This window comes from Thunnus thynnus, chromosome 5, assembly GCF_963924715.1.
Source record: "Thunnus thynnus chromosome 5, fThuThy2.1, whole genome shotgun sequence".
Classification (NCBI taxonomy): Eukaryota; Metazoa; Chordata; class Actinopteri; order Scombriformes; family Scombridae; genus Thunnus; species Thunnus thynnus.
The window spans coordinates 15,925,015-15,937,659 of NC_089521.1; the positions used below are offsets into that span (position 1 = coordinate 15,925,015).

Below are 12,645 nucleotides of genomic sequence, written 5' to 3' on the forward strand. Positions count from 1 at the left end.
TGCATGTTTGAATTAAGCATTACATTACAGCAAAAGCATCTCTCTCTCCCTCTGACTCTGTCTCTGTTCCTCTCTCTTTCTGCATCCTCCTCCATCTCCTCTGCTCCCCGCTACTGTACCAGAATGTGCAGACTGGTGAGGAAATGAAGATGTTTGATATGGACTGTACCCAGGATGGCGTATGTACACTAGATCTGCAGCTGCTGATGACAGCAGGATAGTTAGGCTCTAGTAAGGCACTGGGGCATCTGTGGGATTTCGAGATCTATTGCTCTACCGTGGTGCATTGAATGTTAGCTGGTTGATCACATAGAGTCAGCGCTGATCAAGTCGGACTGTGGGGTATTGTTAGGAAACTTGATTTGTCATAGCATGTAGAGATTGCTGCTGTGTGCGGCTTTATGATCGCCATCCGACTGCATGGCATTACATTGTAAATGCAAACCTGACATGTTTAGATACATGTCAGCATTATTTTGTAATTTGGTTAATTACAGTGTTTATTGTAACCTATTTAAAGCCTTTTATTAAAACCTGTGATTCTGTAGGGTGCATGTGGAGCTAACGTTTGGTAGATGTGTTTTGCAGCTTTGAGTGGGATGATAACAGCCCAGTTGCCTTGTGTGTATAGTAGGATTTGGAGGCTCCCATTAGTTTTGGGGTATAAATTCTGCAGCATATCATTCTCCTTAACTGCTGAATTTACTGTCATCTCTTCGTCTGTGAGCCCACATGTCATTATGTCCTCCTTCAGGGAGTTTTCTCTGTGTATCTGCATGTGGTCCCGTATGTGGGAGGATATGCATGTGTGTTTAAGCTGGTGTGTCTGTGCGTTTCTGTCTGATGCACACCTGCTAAATTCCAGACAGGCAGCATATTAAAAGTAAGATGGACGACTTTCTCCCTCTCCTTGCCACGCTCATTTTACTCATTCTGCCTATTGTGGCAGGCAAATTCTGTTGTTCTGTGTGTAATGGGAGGATTCAGAAAACTAGGGATGTTATAGAGAGGACTGAGCTGTACATTTACTGCCTCTGGGCTCCTCAACAGAGAGGAATTCTTGCAGCACAAAGACTAAAAAACTGAAAGTCTTGGAGACAGTCTGAAAAATATACTGGCCATCGGACCAACAGAAACATGAAGAAATTGGGCTCCAACCATAGCCTGAACAAGGTCCTGACTAAGTGCGAGGCGTCCAGTTCGTCTGAATTTGACCAGATCAAAGCAGCAAAGACGGGATGGGCTCGACGTCTGGGGGATGCCAGGAGGGCACTGAGCCGCAAAGCTAAAGGATTTTCATCCCCCTCAACTTCATCCTCAACACCATGCCTTTTTTCCACAGCTCCCCCGCCACCCAAGAGAGCTCCCAGCACCACCCTTACTCTGCGATCTAAGTCCATGACCGCTGAGCTGGAGGAACTGGGTAAGTGCCAGAGAGCTGGCCTGCAAATTCCACACTCTCCTCCTCCTCCTTTTCTGTAATATTTCTGCTCTCCCTTTATCATTAAAACTTGGCATGTCTCCTAACTTTTAGAATAGTCACTTTTGTTGGCTTGTTCTTGTCATTTTCCGTCCTCTGCTGACGCTATCTTTTTCCCACCAAGCTTCTGCTCGGAGGAGAAGAGGAGGTGAGTCTGAGGCAAGAAATTGACACCTCTCTGTATTTCATAAAGAGGATTTATCACTGCTGTGTCAGTTTAAGCAATGTTGATTAGAGTAGTAGAGCAGAACACTTGGAACATGTGGACTCTCTCTTTCTCCACTTTTCTCTTTTTTTCCCTATGTCTGTCTCTCTTAACTCTTAACACACACTCCCCATTGGCCATCAAGGAAACAATGAACTTGCATTGAAATAGTGCTGTGATTTTTTAACATACCTTACAGCATGTCATCACTCTGTAGTGTCAGCTACATTTTGGACATGCCTTTTTAATCAGTTTATTCGCTACTGCGTTAGCAATTTCAGAAATGATGATACAACGTTTCCCTGGTCTTATGTCTCAGTATTTAGTTCTGGCTCATTTCCTCCTCAACAGAGAGACTAGATGAGATGTTGGCATCCCAGGAGTCTATGTTGCGTTCTCAACCCTCGGAGGCAGATTACAGAGCAGCCACTGTCAAACAACGGCCTACCAGCAGGAGAATAACACCAGCAGAAATCAGCGTGAGTGCACCTACACACAGCGCACTGGCAGACAGCATATGCCACCACGCTCCACTATGCTGGCATACATACAAACTCAATCTGACACATCATGTATTAAAAAACACCTGGACACACACAACACACACATCTATTGTTTGTATGCACTGCCTGGTGCCACAAAGCCCTGTTTTTGGTATTCTGTACTCGATTTGGAATTTTATGGAATCTTTAAAGACATTAAAAACTGTCTTTGATAACGTGCTAAAATCTCTGTGTTTTGTTTTGCTGCAGTCACTGTTTGAGAGACAAGGGATGACTCTACATGGTGGTCTTCACCCAGGCATGGAGAGAGGTCATATACCACTACCTAAGGGGATGTCCAGGACCAAATCTTTTGGTAAAACAATCACCCATCCTGTAAATTTTCAAATAAGGTGAATGATAGTGTATCTTATGTACAGTATGCTCATAGGTAATTTTGTAACATGTGGATAATATAAGATAAGGAAGCTTTCATCCTTTTTTATAAATTGGATCACTGTACCAACAAAGAAAAGCATTTAGATGTTAGCGGTACAACAAACAGAAAGTACTGAGGCTGAAGTTGCATCCTCATCAGTCACACTTAAAGTTTGCGTTCCCACTGTCAAACCTTGACAGAGTAACCAGTGCTGACCATTTATATTGTTACAAATCCGTATGTGCAATGCATTACATGTTCTGAATGTGCATATGTGCTTATTGGATATTCACAGAAACTGATTTGCAGAGCAGTTGAAGTATAGAGCCTGTTTCAAAAGTAGATATACACATACATTATTAATACTCACTGTATCATTAAATGTTTTTTCCTGTTTTCATCTCAGTAAATGCATGTTGAATTAATTGTTAAATGAGTCAAAATAGTTAGAATTACATGTTTTATTTTTAAAAAATGTATAGATAGGTTTGAAACAACTGATATGTTAATAACTGTCTGAGTTAACAGATTTAAAGATAAAAGAATTACAGTTAATTTCTTATGAAGCAGCTGTGGACCTGCTAGGCTGGTTTAAAAGTTTCCTGAGCCTAATCCCCATCACCAGATGATCTGTGCTCTTCCCTCCCTCGTCAGGTGCCACTGAGGAGGATCGGCTGTCTGCCCTGGCAGGTGAGCACCGATTCCCCCGCAGTTCCTCTATGACAGACAGCCTCCGAGACCACTCCCAGCCCCATCCCATCCCTCCACCTCCACAAACAGCACCCCCTCCTCCCCCCTATTACCTAGACACTGGTCCTCCCCCAGCTTTCTGCCCCCCTCCTCCCCCATCCAGGACCCAGAGTCAGGGCCATGAGCCTGGAGGACGCTCCAGCTTCAAGCCCTCCTCATTGGACCTGCCTTATGAGGCCACTCAGCGGCAGGCCTCACACATTGAGAGACAGAAAAAAGCCCGCTCCATGATCATCCTCCAGGACTCTTCCCATCTACCTGTAGAACCTACAGAAATTCCCCGTCCTTCTGCTGCTACACCCCCTGAGCGAATCAAAAGGAAGGGTCGGGTTATTGACAACCCCTATGCCAATGTGGGGCAATTTAGCATTGGACTGTACACACCCACCAAGCCCCAGAGGAAAAAAAGTCCCCTGGTGAAACAACTACAGGTAGGTTATACGTTAATGATGACCTGATAGTTTTACCCGAGTACCAAAGGCCCTCTGTTCTTGACATATTTGGCTGATTTTTTTTGTCTTACTGCAGGTGGAGGATGCACAAGAAAAAGCTAGTTTGGCCTTAGCTGCTACCCACTCCCGAGAAAGCTCACCCTCAGGACGACACCCACATACCCATGGGCACACACACACCAGCCGTGTAGACTACTACCAGCAGCAGCTGATGGCTGAGCGAGAGCGTCTGCGTGCCCAGGGAGAAATAATGTTTCAGGGTAAGGGCCCCTTTGCTGCGGCAATTGCTGGAGCAGTGAAGGATCGTGAGCGTCGCCTAGAAGAACGGAGGAAATCCACTGTCTTCCTTTCTGTTGGGACCATGGAGGGAGCGTCTACCACCAGCGCCGAGGCTCCCTCTCTGACTCAGTCTCACTCCATCGATGAACGAATGCTCACCCGAGAGCTGGGCCAGCTGCCTCCTCCTGCCTTGGCTCTGAGCCCCTCACCTAGTGGGACCACCTTTATCCATCCACTCACAGGAAAGCCTCTGGACCCCAACTCACCACTGGCTCTTGCGCTGGCCGCAAGGGAGAGGGCACTGACCTCCCAGAGCCAGTCCCCAACTAGCAGCCCAGAGCCTAGGACTAAACAGGAGCGGGTAGGCCAGGGCGTTATATTCATTGACACTCAGACCAAAGAGTCTCCACATGGGGAAGGGGCACCCTCATCTCCCCCTTTTTCGCCTAAAAGCGCCAAGGCGGCGGGGTATGGAGTTGGAAGCTCCCCGGCATCAATCTTAGCTCCCCAGCCCACCAAATCACAGTGGGCCACATCACCGTCAACTGTATCATTCCGACAGGAGATGGAGGCCAGGGTAGAGGAGAGGAAGGAGGAGAAGAGACTAGAGGATAAGAAAAGTATGTTGATCAGTATTATGGATACTTCGCAGCAGAAGACAGCAGGGCTGATCATGGTCCATGCTACCAGTAATGGCCAGGCTGTTGGGGTAGGTTCAGAGCTAGAACAGGCACCTGCCCCAGCATCCACAGAGCCCAGCAAATCTCCAAGTCCACGGGCTAAATCCCCCAGTCCCACAGTCTCCCAGCCCCAGCTCCAGCTCCAGGCCCAGCCTCAGACTCAGCGTCCTGCTAGCCCAGCCCAAGAGAAGAGTCTGGCTCAGGGAAGCTCCGAGGAGGATGTGGATCCATACACAGTGACCCTGCCCCCTGCAATGTTGTCCTCCAGTGATGAGGAAACAAGAGAAGAGCTACGTAAGATAGGAGTTGTCCCACCACCAGATGAGTTTGCTAATGGGCTGCTGGCACAGGCACAGGGGATGCCAGTGCCCCCAACTAAACCTGCCACCTCTCCTACCACCCCTACAACACCGACACCCCAAACCCCCTCAACGCCAACCACCCCAACTGTGACCCCCACTCAGCCTCAGCCTCCCCAGCCCCAACCTCCACCTAGTGCAGCAGCTGTCTCAGGGAAGCCCTCTGACCCTTTGGAGCCCCCACCAGTGGGCGAGTCTGGCTCTGCGGCTGACTCAGGCGTGGAGGAGGCTGACACGCGCAGCTCCAGCGATAGAGAGCGAGACCACCATCTCGAGACCACCAGCACTGTCTCCACGGTTTCCAGCATGTCCACATTGTCCTCAGAAAGCGGCGAGCCTGCTGACACACACACCACACACACCTCCTATGCCGACGGGCAGACTTTTGTGCTCGACAAGCCGCCAGTGCCTCCTAAGCCCCGACTCAAGTCCCAGATAGGAGGCAGTAAAGGCCCCGTCACCTTCAGGGACCCTCTGCTGAAGCAGAGCTCTGACAGCGAGCTGCTATCACAGCAACAGGCTGCTGCCCTGGCTGCTGCTGCGGCTGGAGGAGCTGGACTGCCCTCAGGTGGTTCAGCCTCAGTGACTGGACTAGCTCCCACCAAGCCGCGCTACCTCTTTCAGCGGAGGTCCAAGCTGTGGGGGGACCCAGTGGAGTCCCGTGGGCCAGGAGTGGGACTAGGTATTGGGAGTTTGGGCAATCTAGGTGGGCTGGGACTGGGGCTGGGTGCAGATGACGGAGCAAAACCATCTGTTATGGGAGAGCTCAGTTCTCGACTACAGCAACTAAATAAAGACACTAGGTCATTGGGAGAGGAACCACTGGGAGCATCACTTGACCCTGGGAGAAAGTCGCCTGTGGCAGGTGCCAGGTAAGAGAAGAGCAGTAGAAGTAACATGTACTGCAAAACTGTATTCAACACTCACAGACAAAACAAATTAGGACATAAACAATAATGGTTTCAAGTTTCATTCATATCTTTTACTCATTTAGTGGTAGAGACATCATAGTCAGCAAACTAAGGTGATTCCAGTGCCCAGCCTCAGAGAAGGGTCTCACAGTAAAAAAATAAATAAAATTGCATTCTTGTCATACTATATTAGTTTAATTTCTTTCTCTTGTTTCTCAAAATTTTATATTACTGTTATTTACAACATTATTTATCTCTACAGTGGATAATCCCTCTTGATTCTTGCAGTAACAAGCCGCCTGGAAGACAGACTGCAAACACAGAGGCTTTCATATATAATTCATAAGTCAACATTTAGACTCTTTACTACTTTATTTTAGTCTAAAATCTTATTGTAGATTCACCCTTTCTCTGGATAGAGGGATACTTTGAGGTTGTGTCAAAGACAGGGGCATTAGGTTTTCTTTTCTGTGCAGTTTGTGGTTTTACACACATTTTAAAATATGCAGATGAATCCATATTTAAACCAGTCTACCGTGATGGTAAGTGATAATGAGATCAGAGGTCACTTGCATTTGCAAGCATTAGCTTCCCTGACAATGTTAGTGTAACACAATTTGTTAATATATGTGCTATGCCTTTCTGTATATTGCATAAAGCGAATATGAGGAATAGAAAAGAGGAGAAGACAAACTTTCTTCTCTCACAGCAATACCAGTGTTATCTAAAGCACAGTGGTGTTTTTTGACTGTTATCTGTGGGTTTCTTTTTCACACCATGCCTGAAAGTACAATGAAGTCCTTTATATTTCTGCAGATTTGAGGACACCGAAGAGAGTAAACCTTAAGGTTATAGCCCCTAGGGTAAACCAAAGCTTTTTTTTTAATATCTTTTCCTAACAAACCTATCAACTAATCCCACTGAAAGAGAATGACCCTTTTACATACTTTGTTTCATGTATTTTCTTTTCTTTTTTATATATTATTTGTTACCTTGTTTGCATCACTTGATTCCTTCACTGCCACTCTTCTTCTTTTAGAATCAATTAATGAAAAAGAAGATAAAGTATTTGGCCATAGTGCTATGTTTTTGGGAAATGAGATAGAGATTTGAGTAGTACTACAGCAGATGTCTCTGGTCTTGGGTATAAGCTGGTCCTTGTTTCCATAGTTACAGCTATACTCCTCAGCCTCCTGTTAAATGATCTGTGTTGTACAGTCCATACCATAGACAGTAGTAGTCAATAAGTTAGTATTACACAGTGTGTTTGTGTGTGTGTGTCTGTGTGTGTTTTGGTAAGTTATCTATTGGTGCAAACAAGGTAACAGAGCCTGGAGGCATGCACTTCCTGAGAGCCTCTCTTCATCTCACACACAGTCTCACTGTTGGGTTCTAACCTATAACCCTGTTAGTAGCTACCCTCCCAGCTTTTCCTTGAGCTTATCCCAAAGCCCTAGTTTCAATGATACATACAGGGATACATCCTTATATCCACTGCTCTTTGCAGTTATCACTGATATATATTTGATAAGACCAGAAACTGTAGTTTTCTCCTTATCACTGTCCCCCATCCTACAGGATTATCAGTGATAACCTCAAAGATTTAAGGATGTATTTTCAGATATATTTGAACATGACTGAACTAATGGTGTGTCATGTCTAAAGTCATGTAGAAACCATCCCCTCATGATCTTGGCAATGACTAACAGACAAAGTCCCGAATTGCCACGTCGAGTAACTATAAAAATAAACAATGGAGATTTTTCTTTTGATCTGTTCAGGCTTTGGCTCAGAATTTTTCCTCAAGACCACAGTAACCTGCCTCAGCTCGGTTTTGTTTTTATAGCATGGCAGGTTGGAAGTTCATCTGAAAAAAAATGTCTGACAAGCACACATTATACCTCTGTAATGATGTCTCCAGAACAAACAAATGCTGCCTTTTTTGGATGTTCATTGTAGTTTCACCCAGCCACGACATTGACACTAACTGATGTTAGTTTTAATATACTGTTGGGGTGAAAGAGGAGTTACTCAATACAGTAATTATCAATCTAGATCTTAGATTGTAGCTTTCAAAGAGCTCAGTAATTTGTAGGCATTCTTCAAATGCAGTTGAGTTTGATTTTTTATTGCCTCGTTTCTCTCTTTTCTTCTTCCTCCATCCTCATCTCTGTTAATGGAGGGAGGAAAACTCATTCCAGACTTTTCTACTGGAAATTGGCTTTCATGTTCACAAGTACACTGCTCATGAAGAGGTGAAAGATATGAGGAGACAATTTTAAGATTGAGGAGACGTTAGAACAGAGTCTTTCACAGTGCTCTCATCTTACTTACATTGCAAAGAGGTGCTAATAAAATGCCTCCCAGTTTTTCTATACAAATGTCATGTCAGATAAGACAGGGCCCTCCAAGCATCTTCCAGCAAAATGCAGCTGAATCAGGTGCTTCTCAGTTCAAGGACAGCAGACTTACAGAGAACAAAAGGGACTGGAGCACACTGATTAATTCACAGCCTTTAATTGTGCAACCAGACTAACGTTTCAACACTACTGAGTCTTTATCAGAGTCAGAGCGCACAAAGACGTGAGGCAAACAACATATGTAATCAACCTAAACCAGGTGTGCAGTTCTCATTAGATAATTGGTTGAACAGTTTCAAATCTATTGGATAATAAATCCAAGGATTGGAGTTGCCATAGTCAGTGTCCAAGTGCCACACCCCTAACATCATGTCAGAAACAAAAGAGCATAAACCCTCTTAAAGTTACAAAGATAAAAATACAACAAATCCAAGTTCAAATATCTGTCAAATGTGACAAATTAGAGGAAACAGTTAACATTAGTTCTTCATTAATGCCAAATGGCTAACACTATGCAAGAAATAAAAAGAACAAAAAACCTTTCTAAAAGTTACAGAAATTAAAGTACATAAAGTACAGACAAAAAACATCCATCAAATATGACAACCCAGAGGAAACATGACAAATTCATGCCTAAGGGCTCCACTGTGTTCAGAGTGTGAATCCAAAATGCCTCTCTACGGAGCAGTGAGTTGATGACGTCACCACCTCTAGGAGAGGGTGAAATTTTTTCTATTCCCCAGAACTTTAATGATGCTGTAGAGCTGTGGTTAGCCTATGCTAATGTTGAGCAATAGTATAGTCCATGTTTTGTGTACATATTGCAGTCTCATGTTCAGACATGCAAATCTTTAAAGCTCTTTTTGTTTGTCTGACATAAACCAGACCACAGAGACATTTCAACATATAGACAACATGTGTGCTACTGCAGTTAATGAAAGATTTAATGAAGTATTTTTTACCAGTACGTGGATGTGTAAATTACTTGGTGTCTGACGAGTTAGAACATTGTGCACAGTGGCCACAGCGAAAAAAGCCTGTTGGCTGATTAGGCGGCCAGGAGACAGTGTTAGGTGTTTTTTTTAAGTATCAGAATGAAGCAATCTGTTTCTCAGATTGCGGCAACATTTAAACATGATCAGGGGAGACACAGAGCTGACATTATTTAGAGATGGGTCACTTTTCAGGACATTCTAGTGTTTAAGGATGATATTTTTGACCCTGCCTGTTTCATACATAGTGTTAGCCCTTTGGCATGAATGAAAAACGAAATATGTCGTGTTTCCTCTAATTTGTCACATTTGATGGATATTTGAACTTGGATTTATTGTATCTTTGTAACTTTAAGAGGGTTTATGCTCTTGTTTCTGACATGATGTTAGGGGTGTGGCACTTGGACACCGACTATGGCTACTCCCGCCCTTGGATTCATTATCCAATAGATTTGAAACTGTTCAACCAATTATCTAATGACAACTGCACACCTGGTCTAGGTTGATTTACGTATGTCGTTTGCCCCATGTCTTTGTCCACTCTGACTCTGATGAAGACTCAGTAGTGTTGAAACATTAGCCTGTTTGCACAATTAAAGGCTGTGAATTAATCAGTCATGTCAGATAAATTAGTTACATAGCTATCTCAGTAAATGTGCACGCCAATGGAAGGTCTTTCTAGGACTGATCAACATAGGGCTACTAGTTATTGTTACTTACCGACTAACATTGGTGGTTGGCAATATTTTGTGACCACAAATGCAGCCTTCTACATGAGAGTAAAAGCGTCATTTGGTGTCAGCAGACATCTGCTGTTACTTCTTGTTGTTGCTTCTTGACATTGTTACCTGGAGTACCTCTATTAATGTAGCTATGTCATGTATTTAGAACATCAGGTTTTAAAAATGCTGCATTATAAAAAGTTTATATTTCCAGCATTTTTTGCAGTCCTATCATTTTACTGGTTTTGTACCATAATTATTAACTGTAAGTACCTTAAGATGATGCACTGCTGGTTGTTGGTCAACCACAAATTAAATATGAAATTACTCTATCAGTTCATAATCAGTCCATAATATGTACCGCCAAATATATTATCTTTGACAACATCATGAACCCTGCATGGCAAATACAGTATATCATGTAACACAGTTCTGATTGGGCTCAATCAGTACAACCATTCCTGAGATTATGCAAACAAAGTCATCTCCAACATCTCCATTCTGACAGTTGATTGCCATCGGCTGTGACAAAGATGATCATGCACACCATTATTTCTCTCTCCCTCTCTCTTTCTGTGCCTCTGCATTTGTTTCTCTTCACCTACTGGAGCATTTCACATGTAGCGTAGGCATCCCTGCACTCTCTGTCACTTACCCCATCCACTATCTGCCCCATTTAAACCACACATGCTGCTGTATTTTGTCTTGTATCCACCGTGTTCACATGCTGTGTATCATAGCTTTGGGTGGTTTACAAACCTGTGGTTCTCATTTTATTTCAGTTGTGCCCTTTGTTTTTTTTTCTGTTTTTCTCTGTTCATGTAATTTGCATAACTTTGTTTTGTTTTTCAGTGATTGTGTTGAGGATGGCCATGGTCCCTGACTGTCTTGCTTATTGGACACTGTAGGTTTCTTAAACCATGCTAAAACCAAATAGAATATAATACTAAACACACATACACACATGCCCAATATACAGTGCAAGACATGCAAATGTAAATTAATGAACTAGTATTTATTCATAATACATATAAATGTATGTTTGCCCACAAGAATGGCAATTCTTTAAGCCTACATCATGTCAGCTGGAATGTAAAAGCAACCACAAAAGTCAAAGGACATGTGCCCTCCTTTTCCTCTTTGTTTGTTTGTTTGTTTCTCTTTGTTTGTTTTTCTTTGTTTGTTTTTGATATGTGAATAGTGTGCTCATTTCTATCTCATGTAGCCCACTAGTCAGACCTTCCAGTGCTGAAGCCGACTCTGCTGTCATTGTCATGCCTACACACCAGTAATACAAGCACACACTCAGACACACACGTTCATACACACGTGCATACAATCATATACACACACTTGCACACATATATAAAGCATGTCAAAGAAAGCAGAGTTGGATAAAGCAGACTATATGTCTGATTGGCAGGCTGCGTCTCATGGAGTGATGCTAACATTCTCTCCCATTGCTCTCTCTCTGCTCACCTTGCATGCTCCGCCCTGCTGCTCTGATCTGATTGGTCTAGAACTGACTGTGCGCCCAGGAGGGCAGGACGACTGTGTAAGTGCGCATGGAGCTCATCTCATATCCGTCGGCTCCCTGTAGTCTGATCATTTTCCAGCCTGTGCGCTGCCTAGCTTTATCTTTGTTCCATTACACTCCTTAGTTCAAATAAATCCCACCCATATGAAAAGTTCTAAACACATGCAGTGTTAAAAAAAAAACATTAGACACTTGCTAACATGCATGAATGAAACACCAACTCTTAATACATGTAGGTCTCTCCTTTCTGCTTCTCCCTGCCTGCACCCACCTACACAAAACCGTCATTAGTCGTAATCTCCAATCCATCCCCCTTCACTTTTCTGACCATGCTTTCCTTTATTAGATCAGTCGTGTAGTAATGGGTAATCAGTCACTTTTAGACATATGCTCCTGTTATTTTTCAAAAGAGGGTCAGATGTAAAATTTAGACTGTACCAGCATAATAAACTGGAGATTCTTACTTCTGAAGAACCATTGCCAATTTGTTTGTATTAGTACAGTTCTTCCTCTTCGTGCTGCAGATGGTAGGATTGGGTTGGTTGATCACTGAAATTCCAGTAGACTTAGCTGCACTTCCAAGGTAAACAAGTATTCATTTGATTAAACGAAGCTAATCTTTGAAAATAGATGCTACTTTGCGTACCTTTACATGACCTTTAACAGCAGATTAAACACATAATAAATGTCAACGTTTTTACTGTCCTCTCTGTTTTCTTTATGCACCAATTATTTTTGTCACACAAAGACAAATTATTGTATTTTTCTTGTATAATGATGAAAGTAATTTGCAACCCAAAGTTACTGTTAACCAAATAACAGATTTCACTTAAAGACTTATAGGTCAGCCCAACATGTAGGTGAATGTGTGTGTGCATGTTTGTAGTAGTTTGTCTATATATCATACAATGAAATATGAATTCAGTCATTTCAGGTTAGTGCTATCTGCTGTTGCAACGTAAAAAAAACAATAAATCTTTGAGATACTGTAATCTAA

At 43.2% G+C, this 12,645-nt stretch overlaps 1 protein-coding gene across 4 annotated transcripts in view; it reads left to right on the plus strand.

Moving 5' to 3' along the window:
- The window catches only part of shank3a (SH3 and multiple ankyrin repeat domains 3a), a 174,517-nt gene that overhangs the window by 158,801 nt on the left and 3,071 nt on the right, over nt 1–12,645 (plus strand). Inside the window, exons 19-26 of one of the 4 annotated variants that reach the window (XR_010928391.1) lie at nt 1,343–1,423; nt 1,605–1,628; nt 2,037–2,164; nt 2,438–2,543; nt 3,261–3,787; nt 3,885–5,998; nt 10,964–11,015; nt 11,632–11,666. Coding sequence is in view for 3 of the 4 variants with exons in the window: in XM_067589524.1 (XP_067445625.1) it covers nt 1,343–1,423; nt 1,605–1,628; nt 2,037–2,164; nt 2,438–2,543; nt 3,261–3,787; nt 3,885–5,998; nt 11,632–11,666 (3,015 nt within the window). In the remaining variant the exon portion in view is untranslated. The remainder of the gene's footprint in view (nt 1–1,342; nt 1,424–1,604; nt 1,629–2,036; nt 2,165–2,437; nt 2,544–3,260; nt 3,788–3,884; nt 5,999–10,963; nt 11,016–11,631; nt 11,667–12,645) is intronic. The other 3 variants (XM_067589524.1, XM_067589522.1, XM_067589523.1) reach the window with 3 other exon arrangements.